General features: G+C 40.0%; 1 protein-coding gene across 1 annotated transcript in view; it reads right to left on the minus strand.

Moving 5' to 3' along the window:
- Positions 1–291: 291 nt before the first annotated feature.
- LOC108550833 (uncharacterized) overlaps positions 292–27754 on the minus strand; it is a 73594-nt gene continuing 46131 nt past the window's right edge. The window contains exons 2-4 of the mRNA XM_017904717.1: positions 1399–1640; positions 1191–1323; positions 292–1114 (exon numbers count right to left, since the gene is read on the minus strand). Of these exons, the coding sequence (XP_017760206.1) occupies positions 336–1114; positions 1191–1323; positions 1399–1640 (1154 nt within the window). The 3' untranslated portion in view covers positions 292–335. The remainder of the gene's footprint in view (positions 1115–1190; positions 1324–1398; positions 1641–27754) is intronic.

Genomic DNA, 27754 nt, shown 5'->3' on the forward strand with positions numbered 1-27754 from the left:
TGCATCGAGTCCTGCAACGAGTTTCCGCACGATCGACGGAATAATCCTCCACTTCCGGTTCGTCTGTAGATAACGAGGTCACAGGGAACTGTATAATCGTTTACGAATAGCATCTTCTCATAGGATAACTCCGCTGATATCGACTCGGTTGATAATACGTAGAACAGAGTCCGTCGATAACGCAGATTTCTCTAGTTAGGATTACCATGGTAAAGTACATCCCTCCGACGAATTAGGTTACACGCCACTAGTTGAGCTTCGTTCCTTGCGATACAGGATTACAGTGGCGTTTCTTCCTCTTGCAGTTACCTGGGCGTCGGAGGTGGAGGTGGTGGTCATACGGCGCTGCCTGTGTAGAAACCTGTCTTACCAGCCAAGCCTGGTCCACGTTTCCTCTTCTCGCATTCCATCGTGCTGAAAGTGTTTTGAGCGATTTGCGATTTTCTCTTGGGATTCTGCAGCGTCATACTCCTCTGACTCGAGTTCGAACTGGAGCTGGTGCCTGGCTCGGATACCCTCAGAATTCCAGAGTGTATCGTGCCAAAGTTCTGATAGATGTATTGAGACTGAATCGCGGAGGCAGGTGTGTTCTGATTCTTCAACGTGATGGGCACTGTCTGCCCAGCTAGAGTATTGTACCGCGAGTCGTAACTGAACGGAGGAGTATCCAGTAACGATTCATTTTTCTCCCCATACCCGCTGAGCCTGGAATCCAGGAGACCTTCCTTCTCGGTAAAGCCACTCGTTCTAGAATCAACTACGCTCTGCTCCGTCGTTCTAGGAGAAAATTCTGTGTATCTTGGTTCCTGACCAACAGGATGTTCCTTATTTTCCGTGAACGCGATCATGTTTTGACGCGAGTCGGACAAAATTCTCGAATCGATCAATCCTCCTTTATCGGCGAAGCCACTTAACCGTGAGTCGATAACACTGGCTTCTGACTTATCCCCGAAGGCATATCTCGGATCCGGGTTCTTGGAGTCAGGATACGCTGGTAAAACGTGAGAGAGGTCTGCCTTATCGACGTAGCTGATAGCTTGAGGATTCGAAGCACAGATATCCGGTGCAGTTTTGCATAATAGGGATGTCCCTTCCTCGGGACCTCTTTGTGACGCTGAAAGAGTGACAAATGCGTGATCATTAATTCGCCTTTAGCTACATAAACCATTCCTAACGCGAAACAACGTTACCTTTCGACGGTTGCCCGAATCCTCGAGCCTGTGGAGGTCCAGGCGACTTCTGATGAGCCCTAACTAGGTACTCCGAACTCAGTCCTCTCTGTTCTCTCAATTTCCTCTCTGCACCGGGTACCATGACTCTCACCTTGAAAAAGCAAGCCAGTAACAAACTCTCTCTACCATTTCACTCTTCGTTGCTAAATAATCACCGAGATCGTACCATTTCCTCCACCGTGGAGAAACGGGCCATATAACCGGACATGGTGAGAACAGCTGCCACTTCTGCCAAAATCAATGCCAGTCCGGACAACTGAAGACACCAGCCATAGTGGTACTGTGGCAGACCGTTGTCGTCGGCTTGCATGCTCGACGTGGAGGGCAGACTATACTTTCCCGGCAGCTCCAACGAAGCATCCGATAAAGCAGAGGCAAGGACTATGAGGCCACCGCCTAACGAGAGTCCTGGAACACAAATGAAATTATTACTTGGCTTACATCCTAATGTCTCCGATATTTATGCTTTCCCGACAGGAATCGGTTCGACACGCGTGATTTACCGTGGAAACTGCTGGCTTGTGCGCCGCAGGATTCAGGCCAAGTTGATAAACTCCTCTGAATAATTCGTAAACCTTCGGCAACCAACGATCCCTATCACGCTCACGATACCCGCTGTTAAATCGATTGTATCGTTTCCTCGAGTCATCGCGTTCGAACATTCGAAACTTGGCTATCCGAGAGAGTTAGTCGTCCCTTGGAACGTGCCGCGAGCTTTCGGGGAGGGAAGGAAAGTCCAAGGTGGACTTTATTAACCGGGCCAGAGGAGGTTACCGCGGATCAGGGAAGGTGAAAAGTTGAGGAACGGTTGCCGGTTGCACTCGGGCCAAGTTTCCAAGCTTCGATCTTCCTTTTATCACGGGGTTCGATCGCTCGTATCTCTTTAAGCTCGGCCAGCGGCGCCATTGCGTTCTCGTAAATACGCTAGCTTACAGTGGTAAATGCGAGACGAATGGAGCCATTAAAATTGATCGTTCCATAAAGCTTGTCGCGTTTTCTGCGTGCTTAACTCCACCTTTCGGCCGAGTAAACGGCACCACTAACGTAATTGAGGTCTAACAGTGCTCTTGGCTACTTTTAACGCGGGGTCAGATCGCTTGGAACCTTCCTATTAGAGGAACTAAGGTTGAAGAAATTAGCCTTCTTGAGTGTCTATATTTCGCTATTTTAATGTCTCCTTTTCCGTCACTTTCAAGGTGGAAAATTATTCGAAGTATTTCGAGATATACGCGAACAAAATGGCGCGCTGTCGTTGGATACAAGCAAAATATCAGAGGAAGTCCTGCAGAGAAACGTCTTCTTCAGTTTGACAGGTCATCCGGAACAGAATTATAAGGAAAAACGCGACAAAGTGGAATTCATTACGCTCACCCCGTAGTGGCGATATTAAACTCGGTAAATAAGGGAACACGGGGGTTCATGGACAGCTTGAATTACTTCACGACGTTCTTAACATTATAGCTCCCCTTTCGTGACCAAAGATCGCCTAGAAATCGCAGCACTAAATTCACGGTCTTCTTCCGTTTTATATATACATTTCTACCACCAAATTCCAAATCCTTTATTAACACTAAACGTATCGGTACTTTGTACATACATATTCTTACCATAAGAGGTCAAATGATCCCTCGTGGTACATAGGGCATGTAAAGAATTTTTCTCGGTAAAAAATAAGTTAAGACAGCTGGTCAATTGTCAATTGTCAACCTTTACCAAGGCGCCACGGTGGTTATTGATGACCGGTACGCTTGAAATAATTGAAATTGTAAAAGTTGAGTGAAAATTGACAGTTAGTCAATTGTCAACCTTTACCAAGGCACCACGGTGGTCATTGAGCTCTTGAACTACTTATAATTGTAAAAATTGAATGAAAATTTACAGTTAGTCAATTGTCAACCTTTACCAAGGCACCACGGTGGTCATTGAGCTCTTGAACTACTTATAATTGTAAAAATTGAATCAAAATTGACAGTTAGTCAATTGTCAACCTTTACCAAGGCACCACGGTGGTCATTGAGCTCTTGAACTACTTATAATTGTAAAAATTGAATCAAAATTGACAGTTGTCAATTGTCAACCATTACCAAAGCTCCACAGTGGTCACCCGTGACTGTCAATAAGATAAATACTCCATTGGGTAAAAATGCTGTCTCATATCACCAATTTATTATTATTTTGTCATTGCATGCTTTGAATAATAAAAATACTCCCATGGCGTCCAAAGCGAAACACGCGATTTCGTCGTGGCAGTGAAAGGGTGAATCCCGGTAACGAGACAAATCTCGATTTGTCGCTCAGAAATGGCGGAGATTAACAAAGGAGCGTAGCCAACACGCGTCTGACCGAATTTAAAAATTTTCCCTCGTGGTCCTGAACTAAAATTTTCGCTGCATCAATGGCGGCTCTGCCCTCGAGCGTCCCTTTTCCAACCCTCGGATGCATCGAAATGCCCGCGTGCACCGGATCGCGTTTATCTACAGTGTGTTCTTACCGCGCGTAAAGCGCGCCGCATAAAAATTTGCATACGCGTAAAACGAACGGCTGCCGTTTCCTCCGCGGTCGATTCAATTCCAGTCGCACCAGCCACCATCCACGGGACATTGTTATGACGGGATAAGCCGTCCCGTTATTGCATTCTTAACGACAGATAGTCGGTCCGCGTCACGACGACCTGGATTATGCTTGAAACGCGCACCGCTCTCCGGCTCTCATTTGCAGCCCGTTTTTGAGAGACCTGGTCCGCATGTCGCGTCCGTTTCCCTTGTGTTTCACGGGATACCGTGCATTTAAGTGACTCCGCATAAAATTCTTCCCCTATCCCGCTATATTTAAGTTCATTTCACTAAGAAACCCTTCGTTTATTGCTTCCCGCTTGATAGGTATGCACGGTGTTGTTGCAGGCGGGCGCAAGAAATGCGATAAAACAGCGGGAAAGAATGCCATCTGAATGTTTTAGCGGTCGTTAGAAAGAGGAGAGTTTATTCTATAAGCTCGTTCCAAAAAGAATCGTGAGAAAAATTTTTCAAATTTTTCGTAGAGTCGTTTGAATTTATAGAATTTTTAGGGAAAAACGGCACCATCAGTTTTTAGCCGGTGTGTAGGAATTAAAAATTATTTTAGAAATTCAATTAATGAGTCTGAAAGTGGAAGCCTCGATCTTTAAAATGAATCTAGGTTCACTGATGTAGGATTTTCTTCGACGAAGTTACGGGTTCTCGAACATGGACAACTTTCCAGTCAAAATTTAACGATTTTTTAATTACTTTAATTACGCGGTCGAGTATGTACCGCTCTGATTTATTTTTAATACCGGTGTGTACCCTCCTTCCCACTTCTCTGTAAGAGGGAAAGTATAATTGCTGAATTTAATAGTCATAGCTGACATTTTCGATCCTAGTTAAATTTCCTAGTTGACATTAAACCTACCATAAAAATAATGATAGTAAAAATAAAATAAAAAAAAACATTTTAAAAAAAGAAAAAAAATAGAACACGATGAGATATCAAAAAATCAATTATACCTCAATTAAAAGAAAAGTTGCAAAGACAAGTGGTCAAAGTGACAACTTCGAATACCAAATTTATAATTAAAATTTAAAAACCACCATTTGTACACTGATAGGTTTACTATTAAAATTCGTACGTACGCTTTTCGCATACTTTTTATCAAAATTGCCATTTTACTCAGGCAACCAATTACATTCCTCGACGCAGATTTATCAATAATCGCTGCAACAGATCGTAATTTTCGATGGAAAACATAAACATATTCGTACCCAGAGTATTCCATATAATTGATTAATAGGATTTATATCCGCGTTCCAATTACACGATTAATATGACAGACGTGTGACACAACGAGTAAAATTCACGGAACAAAGGCAAATAACGATACGAGCATGAAATTTCTTGAGATTCCCTTATTTTATTTATTTATTTACGTATTTATTTAAATACAATTAATATTAATGGCCAGTAGTGTTATAATAATGGGGTAGCCCCATTGGTGTACATTCGTAGATTTAACAAATTCTATACGGAGGACAATATATATAGGAAAACGTTACGTATCAAATAGGAATGAAGAAGTGACAGTATAAATTAGACATCTAGGGACACATCCCAGATGCGGAAAACGAAGGTTCCTTATAAATATTTTCGACTCCTTCGAGACATCGAGGATTCCGGTCAATGGGGGCCTGGTTTATGTCTTTACCACCATAATTTCGACGCCTAATGAGCGGCGAAAAAGAGTCAGTTCGTTTAGGCCTATCCAACGACCACGGGTTTTACCCAAAAAGCTAGCCGTCAGTTTTCCGCATCTGGCCCCCCGAATATAATAAAGTCCTGCTAAGAAAACGTAGTGCTCTTTTCACTAAAAACCTCTCGTCCTCCGCCTTCACACATATTCACATAAAAGTTTATGAAAGGAATTGACCGATCCAGTGAAGAAATCTAGCTCGAAACTGGTCCCTTCTGCAAGTTCCCAAATTCGATTTATTTTTATTTCTATTTGTATTTTTTAATTTTTTAAAATTTTTCATTCACCCTTTAGAGACACGAGCAATGATAGGTGCAGGGCTGGCAATAGATTACCGGTTCGTTTGGCGCAGGTGATTAATTTCAATAATTGATTGCTACTTCAGCTTGTTAAATTACAGTGGGCATAAAAAGCATGCATATTTCATCGGCGCGTCTCCGTTGAACGGTGCAAATGTGTCTGGCGAATTTAAATTTCAATTAACGCTGCCATACGTTTTACAATCGGACGTACGTCGTTTCGGGGGCAAAGTTTATGCTCCGTTTCGATTCGGGGCACGTACCCGCGCGTTCTCTGTGCATGAACACGCCGTACGCGCGCCTTGTCACAAAGGTGATTTAAAATTTGAAAACAGATAGCGATCGGAATCGGCTAATCGCTGCAGTTATTTATTACTCACACAGACAGTCGCGTCTGGATCGCGTTGTAATCCGAAAGAAGAATCGATTTTTCGAAATTACCGGTTCTTCCGCCGCGAAATGTTTTCAAGGTAAACACGCGTGGAGTTATTTATTTATTGGCACGTTCGCTGTCACGTGATTTTTATATAGCGCACTGAGGGAGACAGGATAAAATTCACATTATTTTTGGGATATAATGATGAAAAAGAGATAGTGAATATTTATTAATGTTATTTGTTCCGAGTTCTCTGTTTATTTATATTGTTCAAATTTTAAAGAGTATGGTTAATATAAGACGAATATTAATTGACACTAGGTTAAGTTAGGTTAGGTTAGGTTAGGTTAGGTCCAGACGGGGCCAGTTTATTTGACAGATGAGTTACTTCAATTATACGATATTAGCAGGTTGATTGCCATAGTGGTCATCAGTGACCAGCGCTCGTGTCCTCAGTGGAGCCATGGTGGTCACTAGCATCCTGTGATTTTAATTTTTGGAAATTTTTGGAAATTTGAACAACGTAAATAGATACAGAACTTTGAATAAAAGAACATTAATAATTTCCACCTTTTTTTATTCTTATTTTCTGCAATATTGTTTGATAATTTATCATTATATCCTAAGAATAATGGAAATTTTATCGTGGCCCCCCTGAGAGTGACACATGAAAACTGCGTGGCAGTCAGAGTGTTAACAGATTTAGTTAACTTATATTGAGCAATTATTTTTAAATTAAACTAATCTTTTTTTTTTTTAAAGAAGAAGATAGGTGGTTCCTTTACACGTCAATTTGACAGGTGTACCTAAAATAGGTATACAAAAAATATCCCTAAATCTAGTGTTAAAAAAATTAGGGTAGTTAGTTACTGATGATCACCATGACTCCACTGAGCAGAAAAATGCCAGTCACTGGTAATCACCGTGGTAAACATCGTCATTTTTATTAAAAAAGAACAAGAATGGAGGATAGAAGAAGGAATAAATTACAAATTACTAAAGATAGACAAAATTTCTCTAGTTGGTATACAGTGTCTTTAAATTTTCTCTGTCATAAATAATCCTTCATATTCACTGACAGGTATTAGCCTAGTTCTGCATTCATTCTTTAAACACCATATCCCAAGTATTCTTCGCATATTCTCAGGATCGTTTATAGGAAGATCTAAAGTTTACACGAGCACAGAATTATCGCGATCCGTTTATCACTGACACCGATGAGGCCCCTTGTCGGTAACCTGTCAGCGACCGTCAATTATTCAGCGTTCGTCGATTATTTTCTTACACTATATATAACGAACAACGAAGAAAGGAAGTCCTGTCTAGTCCTAAAAGATTCGTCCTGTAACACTCCTGTCACGGTTCGTTCCTCGATAAACAATAAATAAATCGTGTCATAACGAAACAAGAATTAAGCAATTTCCATATAGATTACGCTCTCCCTCTTCGACAACCATTCCTCTCACGCACTCACGCACCCCACGCATATTCGCAAAAGCTTCCCGTCGGAGTTTGAAATCCCATAGAGATTATTTTGCGGACTTCTCGAAGTTCCAAAGCAGGACCGTCCGAGCGAGATAATCGAATTTCCCGGTCCCTCTGAAAGCTCTTAATTACCGGGAAGAAAGGTTCGACGTGAACGGATTTTTCCAGAAATTCGAACCCAGCCTGTTCTCAGATGCACACGTGATCCAGCATTTCACGCATATTTTACCGTGGCGCTGTATAAAAACCTGTTCCCGTATCGACGAATCGAATTTCTATACGCGGAGAGGTTTAATTAGCGCGCTGCTTGTCAGCCTCGCGTTTCCTCATTCAGCGATTTCATTTGCAAGTATGCCAGGCCAGACGCTGTTTATCAATTAGCCCTAGTTAGCCGGCGCGACCTAATTCCACGCGTCTTCGGGAACGAGCACCGACAGACGTGAAATAATTATGCGAGGAAAAAGCGTGGCACGAGTCAAAGGCTCGTTAAGGGCCGTGAAAAGGAGCTTTGTCGAATTTCGGGCTAAATAATTAATTTGCAAAATTATTTCCGCATGAATAATATCGCGGGAAGATCATTCCGACGAGCACTGTCACGTCGCGAAAAATAATTCCGACGTCTCGGAGATATTTAACCCTTCGCGCTAATTACCCGTGACAAATTAATTTTAATTTCATTTTTACTCGAGAAAATTCTAACTTTATTCCTTATTATTATTATTATCCCCACATTCGCCTCTCATTACCGACATACGTGCGATCCCTACTTTACCTCGTAATTTAATTTTTTAATTTTATTCCAAATAGGAAGACGCAGCGATGCTATTCTCGTTCTGTCTGAGATATTAATACTCGGCAAATGGAATCAGTAACACCCACAGACCATAAAATTAACAAAACCTGTAATAGAAAATGGGTTATTAAAGTGTCCACAGAGTTCATTTATTCAGATTTCATTTTGCTCCAAAAATTACAAGTTTCCCAATTATTTTCGCTATCTGCGCGGTTACAATTGTCCACCTATCTATCATAACGTAACCCCCGACATGTTACCTTCTTATTTCATCCCCAAAATGTAAACATTTACCACTCAAACTTTCCTCAAACACGATTAACTCTTATTAAATTTATCGAATTTTCATACACACGTCCTTTCAAAGTTTTCCGTGCTTCGATAATGAACCTTACGCCAATGGAAGCAGCAGACCTTCCTCTTTAAAATGCTGCCCATTTTGTTCCGATACGATTTTTCGTTTCCGAGTTATAATCGTTTCGATCGAGGCAGGATTTTCGCTATTCTTATATCTCTGTCCTTGTCGCGCGATCGGATCTCTCGCTCGCACACCGTCTGCGGTGACAGACGCTGAGTCAGCGTATTTTTTACTATTTACTATTAAAGCGTACGCATTGGTAGTAGTTGAGGTAGGTCGCGGGGCCACGGTGTCTCCATTCATTTCCTTACGTCCCGAGGGCTGCGCTTTAAATCCGCTTATCTCCGAAATTAATCGACGTATCGATTTAAAACAAATTGCGTTGTCGACTGCACGCTGTTCCCTAGTTTCCGTATGCTCGTGAAATTTCCCCGACTCTCTAACTTTCATTCCCGATCGACTCGACCAACAACTTTTTAATGGAAATGCTTGCGGGACGCCGGAATTTGTTGCTAAAAATACGCGGCTTGGTTATAAAAGCAAAACGAAAAAGGCACGACGTGTCAAATTTTAGCCTGGCTGACTTTTAATTGCAACACGGAATTTTCGAATTCGCAAAGGGACGAAGACGCGTTTGAAAAATCGGAATACCGTATACAGAAATAATTGCTATTACGCGAGTGTCGAAAAATCGAGATATCGATTAAATCGCCCCTTTATACTTCGGGGGTGCCGATCTATTGCGATCGATGAAACGCGGTCTATTATCCGGGGAAAGGTTCGAAACGAGAAAAAGTTCCGTTGATCGACGGCTTTATTAATTAATCGCCAGGTGGCGACACGGGTTTTGATATTTTTCCCGATTTTATTCGCGCGAAAGGTCGAATGCGCGACGTTAACTGACATAAGCGGCTGACGGGGATTATGCTCGCTGTAGAAACCGTATCGCAAAAATAAACGGAGGTTCGCGAACCGCGAATGAAAGTTGGCGAATGGTCGTCACGAGAATGACGAGTTTGGAATATTCAATCGAGTGTCGCCTTCAATTTCTCCGTTGACTCGATTATGCTGCTCTTTGTTCCCGGACGACTACTCAACCCATTGCTCAATTAATTAGCAGTAATTGCAATTTAGCCGTGGAACGTGCAGGTCGAGAACTCGACGTTTCTATTGACGCAATATGAACGTGACATTCTGATTCCGCTCAAAAGTAAACCTACAGGATCCTCGTGCTGATCCGAGTTAGCCCTATTGTTCCATGGAAATTAAGCCGAATTAGATACTTCCAGATAATCTCACCGATATTATTTATTCGTTTATTTCATAGTTTTCGGGTCTGAAAAGCTTCCAGATGCTTCTCATGTGATTCTATGAACAAGAAGCTCGCTATAAATTAAATAGGAGGATTATCACGCAATTTTCAATCTTTCTTAACAAGAACTACAACACGTGTAGTTCAAGACTGTACAAATTAACCCTATTAATTTCAAAACGCACGGTCTTCATAGTGCTTTGGAATAATTTTTGGAAAATATTGGAAAAATTAAGCGAGATACTAGAAGACCCCTTTAAATTAGACCATCTTCATTTCCATCTGGACTCCATCTCAGAACTTAGGGTTAAATATTATTACTGATACAGGTAGCCCTCCTACAACACGGAATCCTATAACACGGTTTCACTATAACACGATTCTTAAATTGCAGAACCCTCCTACAACACGATATTCTATAACACGGTTTTATTCTAACACGATAAGAAAATTGTAAAAACCTTTGTAGACCATTGTACTTCAACACGAGCAGTGACGACGAAGAAATTTATTAAATTAAAGTTGCGTTAAATTAAAATAATATTTTCGTTTCTTTATACGGTTTCACACAACACGGCATCTTCGAGGAACCTATCTACCGTGTTATAGTAAAGTTACCTGTAGTTCAAAACTGTACAAATTAACCACATACAATTTAAAAATATTGGAAAAATTAAGCGAGATACCAGAAGACCCCTTTAAATTAAATCATCCTCATTTGCATCTAGACTCGATCTCAGAACTTAGTATTAAATACTATTATTAATACCAAAATTAAAATTAAATTCAAATTTAGGAGAGCCTTAATCTCCCAGATATTTTACATCCGAAAGAAAATTTTAGAGATCGCCTGAAAATTGCTAATAATGACAGTCGCGTGAGTACAAGTTGCCAGTATACACTCGGTATATATTTAATAAAGTATACAACGTAAGAAACGCGAAACAATTAGTTACAATAGAATAGTAATAGAAATGGCGTCCATGTTAAACGATAATCGCTAAAACCAAGCTTGTGTAACATTATCTCTTTTATTGAGTATTGTCCAGTAGCTGCAAAGTATCCTATAAATTCTGCAACTCCGATTAACCCCGTTCCTTCGCGAATTTTCTTCCCTCGGCGTATCAATTTCCCCCGTGCGCGAGTTACGAGTTACGCGAAAGAATAATCACTCGAGTATTCTGCACAACCATCACGTTTCGAACGGCAACTGCACAATTCTGACAGTCAATGAACGTCAGTAAAAACGTGGACGACGTCGAATCGACAGACACGTCTGTTCCCGTTTATTGTCTATTATTCTTCCTGTCGCGGAATACCTTTCATCCGGGAAAGAAATTGAGAAAAAATTCGCCGCTATAAATTTTCGCAATTTTGCGCCCGATATCGTACGTTCAATAAAAAAAAAGGAAGAAAAAAAAATGGAAAAGGGAAAAAAGAAAAATGAATAACGAGACATTCTTCTCGTTAAAAATCGCAACGCAATCGGAGATATTCATAGATCCTTTAAATTTCCTAGAAAGCGATATTTTTCGTGCCGGATTTTCCGTGCAATTTTACGTAAAATATTAACATTCTCGACGTAACTCGTAACCCCATGGTTATCGTTATTGCCGCTGGTCGAAAAATAAACAAAATACTTAATGTCCACTGGAGTTTCACTGATGCTGCGCTGTACAATGGATGCACGGTACAGTAGTCTGCAGTAGTAGAGGACTGCACGAGTCAGCCATAAGAATTCGAAAGGCCAGCGCTCTGTTAGGTCTCGGTTAGATACGAGCTCCGAATATAAGTCCTTCCTCTTTATCTACAAGTTTGTAGATAACGGGCAGAGAATATGAACCGTTAAACATATTCACCATGCACGGGAAATTCCCCACGGATATCTCCGAGAAAATGAGAAAGGAAACGAGGGATAATCTCGGTTTTAATAAAATCGAACGGGGCTATTCGCAATATCTTTTTTTTTCAAATTCATCGAAAAGCTTTAATCACGAAATCGTGATCGAGAGAGTGCAGCATAAATTTCTCAGGTTTCGTGCATATAAGCTAAATAACCCAATATCAATTTTTGATCATGATTACTCCGAGATATTAAATACTGTCAACCTGGAAACATTGTCTGCGCGAAGAAGAATAGCTGACCATAGTTTTATCTTTAATTTAATTAATAATCGCATTGATCGCTCCTCTCTTCTTACGCAAATTAATTTCTATGTGCCGGAACGTGTATCGAGATCTAGAGCAGGTTTTCGTATACATATGTCCAGATCTACATATGGATTAATTAATCCAATTTATCGTATTATTACCGACTCAAACGCTCTTTATAATCGTATAGATTTTTTTTTGGGTCTTTACAAACTTTCAAAAGGCAATTACGAATGATTATCGATCAAAGCTATTCCTCCTGAACAAAGCGTTTATAAGCACTTCCCGTCGGTGTTATATTATGCATAATTTGTTTGCTTTTTCTTTTATACGTGAAATTTTATGTAAATGGACTATGGTCCGTTTACGAATAAAATAATAATAACAATAAAAATTTGGAAAAAATATTTCACGAGAAGTTTCGCCTTCGAAGCATACCACAAGAAGCAGGATTTGTTAAAGGATTTGTTCAAGTTTCGGCGAAGAGTCTCGCCCAGTCCTGCAATAGATTCGTGTTAACGTGTTATTGGAAAGTTTTCCGGGAAAGCAGAGAATGATTTTACTATTAGTAATGCTCGAAACTTGTTGCTGTCACGGAACTTTCCCGGCTAAGAAACGACTATTTTTCCGAAAGTTTCCTTCTTATTTTCTTCGGTGTTTGGCTGCCGAGAAATTCGCGGGCGAGCTACGAAATTCATTTCCGACGTATCGGTATGAAAATACCATTGGCTCTCGCGATTCTTGAATAGATTTAGATGTAAAGGCTAGAAAAATTCGGAAAATTCAGCCCTCCTCGTGTATTCACCGTTATCGTATATTTCGCAGCTATGGGTACGAAAGACCATCGTGTTTTATTCGTTTAACGCGTTTTGTGACGTATCGATTCTCGAATTCTTTGGCCAACATAGCTTAATCCTGTCCATGATCAGTCAGTTGGCAACGAGCTTTCGATGGAAATTTTATCATTCTACCAGCATTGGAGCTGCGAGCATTGCTTCGTAACCATTTTCTTTAAAAATCAATCTGTCTCTCCATTCGCAGAAACATTTTCCATATAATACAGAGGAATATCATTCGATTGCAACGTTAACACTTTGCTACTCGAGAGGTGACTCTCAGTCGTCATTTAATCGATGTCAATTAATATATCAAATTTAAAATTACCCAACGATGCGTGGAATGTTGAAATAAAATAATTCTACGTATTAATTTGCACACGATTTACAGTTTTAAAAATATCGTCGACTTTATGGCAGAAAGTCTTCGAATTACTATTTTTCTGCAACGAAAAAATCAAAAAAATCGTGTGCAAAGGGTTAAAATATAACGTAAAAAGGTAAATGAATACTCTTATTTATTCCACCTTATTATTAATATTTCGAGTTTCTTAATTTATTTACAATACAAATTTATGATGTATTAGAATATAATATAAATTCATTTTCGATATTGATTAACAATGGAGCGAGGGACGATCTTTCGAGATGGTGGTTGAATACCGAAAATTTTGTCTTTGGAAGAGAAATTCGTTCCAAAGACAAAATGCAGCTGCTTTATCCAGTGTCTACACCGTCTTACTCACCGCAGGTGGAACATAACACGCGTGTTATATACCCTGTGTGAACCATCGCTGGTACCTGGAAAGCACCTCGCATCAAAGTCGACAAACTTGATTCGAAGAACTCGTGGAAAAGCTCGAGGAGCCCCAGCTCGTGTAATTCAGAGCAGTCAAACTCTTGCGAGCAAATTGAAAGGTACCATCGTCGAATATTCCGAAATTTTCGGTTGAATTTTTGGCAGGGAAACGAGGTCACACCGATGTCACGGGAAAGTACAGCAGACGCTTAGTTCGATTGAGTTACTTCGTTATATGGGGGAGCAGTTGTGACAGATAACCGATTCGAAAGCGTTTACAAGAGGAACAAACGTAGTTAGATATTACTTCAGAAGCAGAGCATAGTCTCTTGAGTCATTTCTTCTCAAACATTGCCGCTGTCGCGCAACAGAACAGGGAAATAAGGTTCCAGGGGTAGGAAATCCTCTGGGAACCTGAGAACTTCTGATTACGTTGGCTCTTGTTTCTACAAGATCAAATGATTTCCTCGAAAACATCGTTAAAAATAACTCTCGTTTATATCGAGCACTTATTCCCTGTCAAATGACACCCATTACTTTCAGAAAATGAATCAAACTGTACGATAAATTTTCCAAGCACCTTGGAAAATTAAATCAGGTGATTTCAATAATTATTCGAATACAATAGATTATTATAATGTAGGATATTTTTAGGGGTATAGGTCTAGGGATATTTTTAGGGACCCATTACGGTCTTTTAGTAGCCAAATCCTATATGCTGAGCAATAGAGCAATAGATTCCTGACATATAGCAATTGATATAATTAGACCCCATACAATGTGTTGTGCTATCAAACTCAGATCCAACACTTCCATAAAACTGCTCTAAAATTGCCTCCTCACACAGAGCATTCGCCCTTAAAACCCTTCCACACGTATTCACACACCGTCATACTTCGGAAAACCATCACTCACGCTTCTCATTTTCAGCCAAACCTAAGAAATTATGGGAGTCCTCTCCACGGGGTTCTATGATGACTCGTTGTTCCTATGGAGTCCTCCCTCCCCACGGGATTCTATCATGACTTATTCCTATGCCCTCCCTCTCCCTCACGAGGTTCTATGATGACTTACTGTGCCTATGTAGTTAATCAAGTGCTACCGGTTGGTACCCCCATGGTCGTTGTGTTATGATAGGCTAGTAGGTAGGAGGATGCAAAGAAAAATGATGGAATGCGTTTCGTCCTGCGTCTACTAGTGTACTCTTCAGTAAGGCTTCCTAGCAGACCCTGCCTCAGACTTAGTTAGCATGGGAACTCGTATCTAAGGAAGTCCTCGAGCCTCCTTCAAATAGGAATCCATCTGTCAGCGAGAGTAAGAACATTAGTCGCTATGAAACAAACACACGTTCATTCCTTCACTCCTCATCGACACTTAACTCCTTACATAGTTCACTGACGCCATACTTCGTGCACCCACACGCATACTCGTCGTTTCACACAAACTCGACGAATCGTCGAGGTCGAGCAACCCTTAAAAATCTTCTAATTCTATCCCTCCGACGACACGAAGAAAGAGAAAATTCCCGTGACGCGGAACACAAAAGAAAGGAGAAAGCATAATCGTTGCGCGTTTAAGAGTCACTCATGCAACGATTTCGCGGGTGGCAGGAAATCGCGGACAGCCAGGAATATTTCGGGCAACCATGCACCCCGTCGAGTATTCTAGCACGGTTTCAGCGCATAAATTTCGTGCGTGTCTGCGATGCTTTATACCGGCAGGATTAAATAACTTGACCCTGTGGCAACATATCACGCCCCTGAAGCATCTCGCCTGACCTCCGTTGTCGTCTCGCATGCTTTTTCCACGCGAACCACCCCTTTCTTCGTCGCGCTCCGCAAAGGCGACCTCCCCTCGCGACTTATGCTTGTCCTTAGTATGCACGACTCGCTTTTTCTCTCTCGATCGTTCGTTTAGCGAAGGAGTTTGCCAATTTCGGAACCTCGGCTCCGTTGCTTTTTCCGCTGTACGAGCATTCTTAAGATATTCGCGGCATGCAGTCGCGTTAATGAGATTCTCGTGTAAGACGAGCTGGATTTCGCTGGCTGTACGTTACCGCGTGTAATTATTCGAACCACTTCGAAAGCCGATGAACGCCGCTTGAATAATTTAAATTTAATACAATATCGTATGGACTATGCGACGATAACAGCGTTCGTTGATTTAATAACTGCAAAAACCAGCTAGAAATTATTCCACCTCGTCATTAACGATATTATTAAATATTTATATTATAAACGTTAATATACATACGTACGTTATAATATTGTAGGAATATTGCGTAGGCAACAGAATAAGCAGTGATGTAAATATAAAAATAATTTATTTTAAACTAGAATTTATTCTAACCGCTATCTCTCAGAAAACTTCACGAATGACTCTAAAACACACACTGACTCTTCCACGTCCTTGCATTCTTAATTAAACCTTGCACTCTGTCTACTTTCATACTCGTGTTCCCTTTCTCAATTGGTGGATCACGTATCCTAAACACTCAGATGCATTCCTGGGCTTTAACTCTTCAATTGCATCCGGCTCTGTCATAAACATCCCTTACATTCGATCCTCTTGCACACGGTCACATTCGTTCTAACCCTAAACGCTCTTGACATTCCCTCAGGGCCGTACTTATTCTTTTCCTACAATATACACACATTAACACTTTAATGGCCTCACGTTTACGCAGTCGAACGTTTCCAGGGGCCGACAATATTTTTGAAAAATTAATTTTAAAAAACCCTATTTAAAATAAAACAAAAAACAATAAAAGTTTAACAACAAATTTAATATTTTTCCTTCATGTGATAATTATTAATTATTAATCGATCCTAGCATCACACACACGTTGTGCGAGCGGCCATTACAGTGTTAATATTCCCAATTGTTATTTAAAAAATTACGAGAAATCCCCACGAACTTTTTAAGAATTTTTGAGAAAACTTTGTTCATCGCGATAATAATTTTATTCGTCGTGTTAATGTCGACGAATACCCTCGATAAGTATTCCCAAGCCTTATTCGAAAAGCATTCGGAACCCATTCCTTTTCTCCAAAATTCTTCTCTTTATCAAGCTTCCAGCATCTACCAGACGAAATTCGCAGATTGTTCGCGGACACAATTCCCCAGCACGAACACCCCTGAGCCCGACTCGAATCGCACGTTAACCACCTCTGAATAAGTCCCACCCTTCAATTTCAACCGACCCACGTTTTTCTTTTTCCCCGGCACCCTTTCTTCGCCGCCCATCCAGGAACCCATTCATCGCTGTCCATCAACCGTAAGAACCCCCGAACCTGGCCACCTCGCCAGCCTTTCACCTTTCGCCAGCCACCCCCAAGTAGGGTCGAGCCTTACAAAGTCTCGCGTAGCATTCCAGCGGGATGCAGCGAGCCTAAAACGGGTTCTCCATTGTGGTTGGCTGTAGTAGTCGATGCTCTTGGCCGTCGTCGTCGCCGTCGTGGAAATTGGATCGGTCACTCGATATCGAGGCCGGTATTCTCGAAATTCGAGCGGGCTTGCTTGCCACGCAACACTCGCCCTTCCATACCGCTCGTATTAATATTAAATTCCGCTTGCTGCTACCGCAGTCATGGCTAGATGGCCTCCGCAGTATGGCCGCGTCTCTGGATGCCTGCCGACGACCCACAGACAAGAATTATATGAGCGAATGCCTCGCGTCCCTCCTGTCCGACGCACGATGGATCGCGGCTAGTTTTCACGAAACACCCAGCTGCGAAATGAATTCGAGTCCAGCTGGTTTTCCCTGTTAATTCGCTGCAAGCTCGATTGAGGTACTGGACGCTGGGTAAGAGGATGAAAGTATCGGTGGAATTCTCGGGGGTACTTTTAAGGCGGTTTTCGGGTTTAAAGCGTGATTCCTGTGTAAATATAGCATACGTGGATAATTCTATTTTTTGGTAAGGTGTTAGGGTTTACGGTTGAAACATTTTATTAGAATAACTATGAATCAACGGAGAAGAATAAGAACTGAGCTCATACAGTTTTCGGAGGTGTTTATATATTCTTACTTTTCGTAAACGTCTGGACTCCGTATCATAGTAATCTTCGTCATATTCTTCAGAATGTCCAACACACATTTCTAGGTTAGCCGTTTGCAAACTTGGCTCTCCCATGTCTCGATTTTATCACGACTGTATCTTATAGTTTCAAGCAGAGTTAATCTGTTATCTCTTGAGGATTGCCAACTTATGTACGATCTTATGTTTGCTTATAAGGTACTTAATGGCATCATTAACTGTTCCCATATTTTATGTATATTTAATTTAGATTCATCCTGTGTATCTTTAAGATACCGTAATTTTTTGAAACAGGAGCAGTATAAGTACCTTTTCAGTCACTACAACTGTTTCAACAGAATTTTTATTCATGTCAACCATTTCTCCCAATCCTTAAATTTCTTCTATTCACCCACTCATTTTAAGCATAGTATTATACATTGTATTCTTAGATGACTCTGTACTATATTATTATTTTTCTTCTTACCAAAAGGATATTACTCTGTAGCATCCTACGGTATCGAATCTCTTCGATTTCCAAGAACGCTTATCACGCGCCAAATTAATATTGCGTGACTAGTTGTAATAATAAGGATCCAGAATGTGCGTGGTCAAAAAAGAGAGTGTTTATTTACAGAAAAGTGTAGAAAAGTTATAATGTAGACGTTGAACGGAGTACCGTTTCGAACACGCGTTTGTATGTTTAATTAAGATGTTTTAAGGACCGGTGCCGAAGACGAACTGACTTCTCGATTTTGCTCTATGTCCTGTCTCGTCGTGTTCGGTCCGGTGTTTTCTCTAGTTTAGTTCTGATTGGGTAAAATAGATGTTGGTGGTGGAAAGGTAAAGAGTTTTAATTGGACAGAGGGTGTGACATAAGGACCTTTGGCTAAGGAGTAGGAAACTGTCAAGGAGCCGATTTCTGATGGTCAATGACGTGATTTATAAGTGCCGTCCGTCCGTCGCTTGTTGGGTCTGTCACAAGTGGGTCCCATCTGTCGCGTCTGGTACTAGTAAAATTCCTAATTTTGCTTTACCTTTATAAGCTTAATCCGCTAGAACGGCGTTGAGGCACATCAAACCTCCGGAATTGCAGTCGCAGTATAGGATATAAAATAAACCGTTAGGTCAGTTAAAAATATAAGCCTTAATTATAAAATCATATTCTGAACACGCTCTCCGGGACAAAACAACTCGTTAAGGTAAATAAATAAATAAATAAATAGACCATTGGCCTTTAGTCAAGGTAGAAGTGAGTAAGATGTTGGCCTGCCTTTATCACCTAGGTCCTTTCAGTGACTAAGAGTCAACCTTCAGTGACTTGGTCATCCAACAAAACCCAAGCATTCGTGCATTTAACACCCCTTAAACATCCCTTACATCCGATCCTCTTGCACGCGGTCACTTTCGTTCTAAGCCCAAACACTCTTGACATTCTTTCAGGGGCGTACCTATTTCTTTCCTACATATATAACCAGAGAAAAAGAGCGAGAAGAAAGCCAGCGATTAACGTGTCCTCATCCGTTCTCGACGCGTTATATCGCGCGTTATAACGATTCCCACGACGAGCAGCCGGTTTCGACGATATCCAGCTCACAGGCTAGAGGAATCTCTTATTAGATCGCGACGCTGCAGGGGGAATAAAAAGCTTCGATGCGACTTGCAGATTGCACGAATCGCGCCGGCAAAACGACAGTCGGGGGTTGGAACGTTATCCGGGACACCTTTGAGCAGCCGTGGCTCCGTTACCGTTACCACTATCGTCAGCGTTGCCACCAGCCTGAATACAAATTGCACGGGCGAGCGTGGCAATGCACTGGCCATCCGGCCATCATACAAATCTACCCGTCGATACCGTGATCCTATCTCGAATTAATTCCTGCGAACCTCTGATAAATTGGGACACGCTCGAGGTGTCGGATAAATCATGTTGCCTCCTGCGAGCTTTCACGGGTCACCAATCGATTTCTTTCGTTCCATGCGATATGCTGGATTCCAGATAGCGACTCGCTCAGGCTGGATTGCCGACGTTTCCTGCTTTTTCTTCCCCCTTTTTCATCGATATCCCAGCGTCCTGTCGGATGGTTAATATCCTGATTTCGCCTTTGTTCCAGTAGCTGCGCGTTCCGTTTCACGACCAAATACAGTTTACGATATATGAAAATTATTACGAGAACGTGAAGCAATTTTTTCAGTCAATTGCTATTCCATATGCGAGGCGCGAAGGTTCTTTTTCGAGAAAATTCGGAGTTTTCTATTTCCGAAAACTTGCTCTTACCTGATTTTAGTGTGAGGTTATTTTAGAAATAAAATCTTAATCTGAGAAGAGTTTTCGAGGAGAAAATAATTTTGGTACACCAGCTGGGCACACACTATGACTACGAGTAATCTGTTTATGTGTCTTTGCTTTACAATACGGTTTATATTTGGCATGAATTATTCATTTGCCCTGCGGTTAGGTTAAAATTATACAAAATCTTCGAATATATTAGCGAGAGAATTTTTAAAACCGAGATCGTATTCATGTTGAATACATTTACGAAGAGGTAGCAAAATTTGTTGACGATTGTTAATACGATATCAGAAGATGGAAGTTGAAACAGGATGTCAATAATACAATCATGTGTTTATAACGATTAATATAGATTTTATTAGAGATCTGTTGCACGTGAGTATTGTGCACTATTATCCACTTAGGCCTGCAATATTCACAATATGATATATAATCAGTTTCAAGGGTTGCCAACACGCTGCGGCTCTTTAAAGCACGAAGTATAAATTTAATTTCAATGATAACTACATTTTATTAGAAACTATAATGAATATAATTGAAGAAGTATTATGGCACAAAACTATATATGAATAGTATGACAGTTCTGTCATTCGTTAGATAGACAGACCAAGGTAAAAGAAAAACAATCACGACACCTATACTTATTATGGAAATCCGAAATCTCACAGATAGCATCACTCACCATTCCACGCATATGCTCGCATACTAAATATAAATGTATCATTTAACACGAATATAAGAATATATTTCAACACTGATTAATAAACAAATTTGGATGAAAATATTGCCATAGATCGTGTCACAAATTCCTCGTTCTTTTATCGAATTTACTTCTTTGTAGTTATTTTTCGCCACTGATTCGCGTTGTATTCGATTAAATTTGATTTGTTTTAATTCAACCGGTAATCGAATAATTTTCATTCACACCCGTTTCAATTCACCGATATTCGACAGCTGATCGACAACCAGTGCCAGTAAAACAGAGATCGCGAGGTTATTGATACCGCAAATGCTCGGCGAAAAACTGACTACTCGAACTGTCAGGGAAGCCACGTAAGAGAGGAAAGTTTCGCCTAACGACGTCGTTATTATTACGTCAAATGTACTTCTTCGTACTTCTTGACGACACACTCGACGTTACACCCCTCGACTCGCAAGAACAGTCGGCCGTTGAAGAGGAAAGACCTAGATTCTCACAAAAAGGGTTGCCGGGAATTCATGAACATTTAGACGTTTTATTTCGACGTACTATCGACATCGCTCTTTCTTCTCTTTAAATCTTTCAGCACGTTTACCTAGAAAATCTCGCGGATCTGTTCATTCTTCGCGCTTAAAGCTCGAGGAAGAACTTCGCGTCGTTAGAAATATTAACCTATTTTTAATTCCTACGCGACTTCATCTATCGAATCCATTGTTTAATAGCGATATATTATTTTTATCGTTGTCGCAGTACTCGAAACAAAAATAAAAATAGGCAAGTGCAAAATTAAATTAAAAAGATAATTAAATTGTTTCGATATTTGTACCTCCCTTAAATCATACCGATCTCGCGTATTAGAATTAATATAACCTTAAACTTTTCCAGCCATATTTCCTATATGGTTAACTCCGCTTCTAGAACTCTCGGTTTCATTCTACGCCTTTCCTCTGATTTTCATTCAATTCACGCTATAAAATTGTTATATATTACCCTTGTTCGTCCCTTACTGGAATACGCTTCGATTATATGCTCTCCGAAAATCTTTAATCACGAAATCGTGATCGAGAGAGCGCAGCATAAATTTCTCAGGTTTCGTGCATATAAGCTAAATAACCCAATATCAATTTTTGATCATGATTACTCCGCGATATTAAATACTGTCAACCTGGAAACATGGTCTGCGCGAAGAAGAATAGCTGACCATAGTTTTATCTTTAATTTAATTAATAATCGCATTGATCGCTCCTCTCTTCTTACGCAAATTAATTTCTATGTGCCAGAACGTGTATCGAGATCTAGAGCAGGTTTTCGTATACATATGTCCAGATCTACATATGGATTAATTAATCCAATTTATCGTATTATTACTCACTCAAATGCTCTTTATAATCGTATAAATTTTTTTTATGGGTCTTTACAAACTTTCAAAAGGCAATTACGAATGATTATCGATCAAAGCTATTCCTCCTGAACAAAGCGTTTATAAGCACTTCCCGTCGGTGTTATATTATGCATAATTTGTTTGCTTTTATTTTATACGTGAAATGTTATGTTACGGTCCGTTTATGAATAAAATAATAAAAATATATAGACGGAAATTTAATATCGTCAAATTAGATAATGAAATTTAATGTTATTTCGAATATTCGTATTTAATATCATCAATGTCTAGCGACTCTCGGAGCTTCGGTAAATAGAATAAGAGAATAATACATCTGACGACTTTGCACACCCCCTCTACAACCCCCGTATCAGCGTTACGTCAATATGACAGCGTGCGTGATCGTAATTCATCGCGTGCTAAGTATTCGATTGTCAGTGGGATCCGTGAAATGAGCCGTGCTCAGTGGGATCTCATTGAACAAGCATGTCGCAACCGAGTTCTCCCTTGCCAATCGGAGATCATAGTTCCGCGCCAGTGACTGACAGCCTTCGTTCTCGTGCCCTCATTAATTCGCGCGCCATTGTTCGGCTGCGAAGCTGGCTCGTTTTACGACGCGTGTTAATCATGACGAATACGCGTTCCAGCCTCTGGAAGAGGACCCAACCCTTCATCTCGAATTACCCTCGACTCTAAGCGACTTCGTGTCTTTCCATCGATCGCCAACTTTCATATTTTCCTAGCAATTTTTCCTTTCGGAAAATTAAAGCGATTGGATAGCAAAAATAATCGGAAAATTTTATTCGCGAATTTTAAAATACACAAATTTTAATATTATATTAAAAATAGTTTGCAAAGAGTGTATTGGAAAGGAATATGGTATAAAAGTAAAAATACTGCCAAAGCATCAGCAGCCAAAACCGACTCCTAAACCCAAGAAAGCTGCGACACCAAAGACGCAAAAGACTTCAGCAAAAACATAATTATTTTTCAACAAGATTATTCATCAAATCCAAATAATTAAATTAGGTTTATCGAATGTCTCGTTGAAGTTTGATACTGAATCCCTTTGTTATGGGATATTTGGATGTACACTTTTTGAGTGCCAGTTAAAATAATTTTGCGTAAGTAATTATGCATAGTACATATAATAAAAGTAGTATGATTCAATATTGTTTCAATGTTTGAGGTTATGTATCGTTTCAAATAGGGCAAATATTATTCAATGACTATATCGTAGAGATTGGACTGTGGGAATGTTTAGTGATAATAATAAATTAACAATAGCAGAATAATGAGCGAATAACAATGACGATACGAATTATTATATTTGTCGATACGAGTCTGTAATGACTCTTGACTTACTGTAACGCTCAACGCGATATTACAATACTCCAACTTGGTTCGACTTCAATTTTCAATCTCGACTTCAATTCCAAAACTCAAAAATAATTCACTTCTGATCGTTCTTGACATACTTCATATTTTTTCCTCACCATGCACACGCTTTCCAACATTTCCCTTAAATATGACCAAATATGGTCATGCTAAGGGTTTTCTTCAGCTGACTTGGAATATTTTCATCTCACCTTCGACTCATGCTCTCCCTGTAATCTTCGTAAAGTTAGATGTACACGTTGGAAAAAGTACTATAATACATATTGTACTTATATAGTATTCGAGATCATTCTCTGTTAATCTTTCCATTTCTGACATCTTCGAGATAATTTAAATTAATCTCCATAGCGAGGCAAGATATACGAGTCTATCCTACTCGAAATACTCTTCCTCGCTCATAAATCAGCAATTTCAAACGCCCTTTCCTCAAACATTTGCCAATCCTTTTCCCTCCGCCTGACTACGTATCGACTTATACTACTGTGTCGCTTCCCTAGAGATATACTCGCCGATTCTTCCGACTCGCGATCAGTCATTAATCACGTGTTCGGTTTGTTATCACGTGTTAATATAAATCTGCAAATTCTGACACGATTATTACGATTCCGACATACCGAATTATGCGAAAGCATCGAAATCCGCGGAAATAAAACGATCAAAGTTTATCCGATAACCGCGCGATCAGGAAACACGAATTCGTCGCGAGCAATTTTAAAACGGGTTTACACCGGGAGTAATTACCGGAGGAATTTATAATGAATCCCGATGCTCATCGTACACCGGCGAAATTAATAAGAAGAACGAAGAGAGCAATAGGGAAGGGATGGTTTCGCGTTAATCGCGGTCGCAATTGGAAGCCGAATTGGGAATTAAAGTTAAAGTGGAATTCGAACGGAAATCGTAACGGAGCCGAAAGCTAAATCGCCTGGGAGGGCGAGGGGGGCCGGGGGGGTTGAAACGTCTGGAATCGGCGCTGTTCTGGTTGCCTGTAACCAGAGAAGTGGAGCAGCGAGAATTGTTTCCGATCCAGTTAAGAGTGCATCTCTGATTTATGAAAATTATACCGGGGCCGGTTGTACCGAAGTTTCCGAATTAATATGTAACTGCGCTAATGAAGTGCAAATTTAATGTGCCTGCGGGACAAACAGCTACGTGCACGCTAATTAATGCTAATAATTAACGCCGAGGAATTATCGCGCGAATTCGCTTGGCGCGAAACGAAATTTTCTCGTGGGACTTAAGGTGAAAATTGGAGAAATCGGAACGGGACTGACGGCTGATCGCAGGGGCCCCCTGGTCGTGCTTTATGGCCGCGTTTCTATGGGGTTCGATTACTCGGTAATTATCATTTATTCCAATCGAATTTTCTAACTAGAATATTATGGAAATTGGAAAAATTGTGCAAGATGACAGTATATACTGTAATATTTTCAATCATTTTCCTCGACTTTATTGTCTAATATTTTTATAAAATAATAATTAATATAAATTATATTAATAAACTTTACTGTAAGATTACCATTACAGTAATCAAATTATTTAGTACTTTATAGAGTAACAAATACGATTTTTAAAATATGTATCAATTTCTTTGAAAAATTCGACATTTGGTTAATTAAAATCGTAAAATTTATGAATGAATATTCGACCACCGTGTATTTAATTTGGCTGATATATCAATGTGTACCTACACCGTAATACTTTTCCCTGTGCTTCTTTTTTTAAAACGCCATATTCATCCAGTCATTCTAGCCTAACCCTCGGTTTAGTATTTTCGCTGGTACCATTTTTTCTCACTCAACGCGCTATACCCGGTGGAACAAGATTAAAGAATAATTAAACAGTTTAGCGTCTGAAGCAACGATACCAGCTGCTAGCCACTTTGCCCTCTGATATGGCATTAAAAACGTTTGCGACGATGTAAATGTTGCTTTAATTAACAAAAGTGAAACGCGGATGAAATTGTTCGGAAGTTTGTATAATGTGATTCGCTTAACACGGAAAAAGTTTAATTCTTTTACAGCAGGAACTGTAAAGTCACCCCCATTTACAGGAAAAGAAATATCGCGAAATATTCGTAGAATAAAGAAAGACATCTTCTTCGCAATTTTAATTAGCATTGTGACACAATTTACGATTACGAGATCATACTACCATGAAAGATCTCAACCTGATATACTTCCTTGAAAATTTTTATTCTCCCTTAAAATGAAAATATTTAATTACTATATGATAATTTTGGTGAAAATTCGGAAATTATTTAAGAAACCAGAGTGGAATGTATTTCTTTGTTCGAGATCATACTACCATGAAAAATCTCAACCTGATATACTTCCTTGAAAATTTTTATTCTCCCTTAAAATGAAAATATTTAATTACTATATGATAATTTTGGTGAAAATTCGGAAATTATTTAAGAAACCAGAGTAAAATGTATTCCTTTGTTCTGTACGAATCTAGTTCACTTGTGTTACGTATAAAATTCATTGTAGAACTTCTCAGTAACGTATTCATCGTTGTTCTTTTATTTCTCTGAAGGGATATTTCTCTCCTGTCTTTATTTCGCCTTGCGTAGCTATATATTCTTACTCTCCCCATTATTTTTTAAATTTTAAAGTGCAAGTTTGAAAAAGGGGGTGAGAAATAAATCCTCCGTGTTTTAGTGAGTCTCACCATCGGATGTAAGTTGATTTTCATTCTTCCAATTCCTCTATCAATTTTAGAAATAATCACAATTTTAGAATAATTTCCAAGAAACATGGCGTGTGTTTCATCGAGTAAATTACCATTACTCGTGAAATTATTATTGGCGTTGTATATATACATCCACTTATATCACTTTTCTCCGGGTTTCTTCTACAAACTATATTTCTTAACGAGCATTGTAATTATAATTAATTGCAAGCAGTTAATTATCAAGTTTTAATTAACGGACACACCGATCAATTTTTAAAAAAATGATCAGTATAATTGAACGATTCGCTGCGATATGCCGTCACTTTTCTTGGAATAATTTTTATAAATTGCTTCATGGGGGGGGCAATAAGTACCGTTCAATTAGCCAACGAGATGGGAATAAAAACGCGCAAAGAGGAGACGGAAAACGGTTGGATGGTGAGAAAGGAAGTTAGAGAGAAGGGAACGGGAAGGTTGAAAGAAAATTAAAGAGCAAGAAAAGTGAACGGGGGTGCACGTGACGCGTGGAAAAGGGTGGAAACAGGAACAAACTTCTCGCTCGGGCGAATTCCGGCGTTTCCATACAGCGTACAGCTAATGAATGTAGTTACTGTCCGGAAAAGTAATTTTAATATGTCGTATCGGTAATTTTCATCGCCGTCAGGGGCCGTAAACCGTGCTAATAGTTTCCAGTTGTCGGCCAGCCGGCAGTACATCCGGTTAATTAATTTCCGTCTCGATCCCCCGCTAAACAATGCACGATTTTATTGCGAAGGATGTATCGAGTAAAAGAATTTACGCTACGACGGTATTATTTTTATCAAAGAGCTTTCAGAATTTCTTTTTCTCCTAATTATAACAATCACGTTCGAAGAAAATTTCAATTTGGAAATTGAGTATTCTTCCTCGATTCATGAAATTTAGGTTAGAAAAATTTAAACATTCCGATCAACCCTCGTTAACTTAAATTAAATGACAGAATTCCAAACTAGTTAACGCTCTCCCATTAAGCCTTAACCAAAACACGAATCCATCAGCCTAAAAACGAAACGTTTAAAGCGTCGAAAAATCGGCTAGAAAATTTCTGGCCCGATCTCTATGATTGATGAAACGAACAGGAGGATTCCATTTCCGCGGCCGCCTGTTCCGAGTGCGTAGAAAAATAAATCATAGTCGAGTATGTGGCAAATGTTTACAAAAGCTGGATCGATTATGACCCGTCAGGAAGCTGGGTGTAGCGTTGCGTTCTCGAAAAAAAGCTTTCGAGGCCCACGCGGCCGGCGCTTTTGAAAAGAAACGCTGGGAAACAGAATGGAAAACCAGTCGAGCAAAGTGGACGGAAAGCGGACGAAAGTGGACGAGATATTAATCGAGTTGAAGTAGGGAAA

The sequence above is a fragment of the Eufriesea mexicana genome, unplaced genomic scaffold, assembly GCF_001483705.2.
Source record: "Eufriesea mexicana isolate 0111107269 unplaced genomic scaffold, ASM148370v2 scaffold4744748303, whole genome shotgun sequence".
Classification (NCBI taxonomy): domain Eukaryota; kingdom Metazoa; phylum Arthropoda; class Insecta; order Hymenoptera; family Apidae; genus Eufriesea; species Eufriesea mexicana.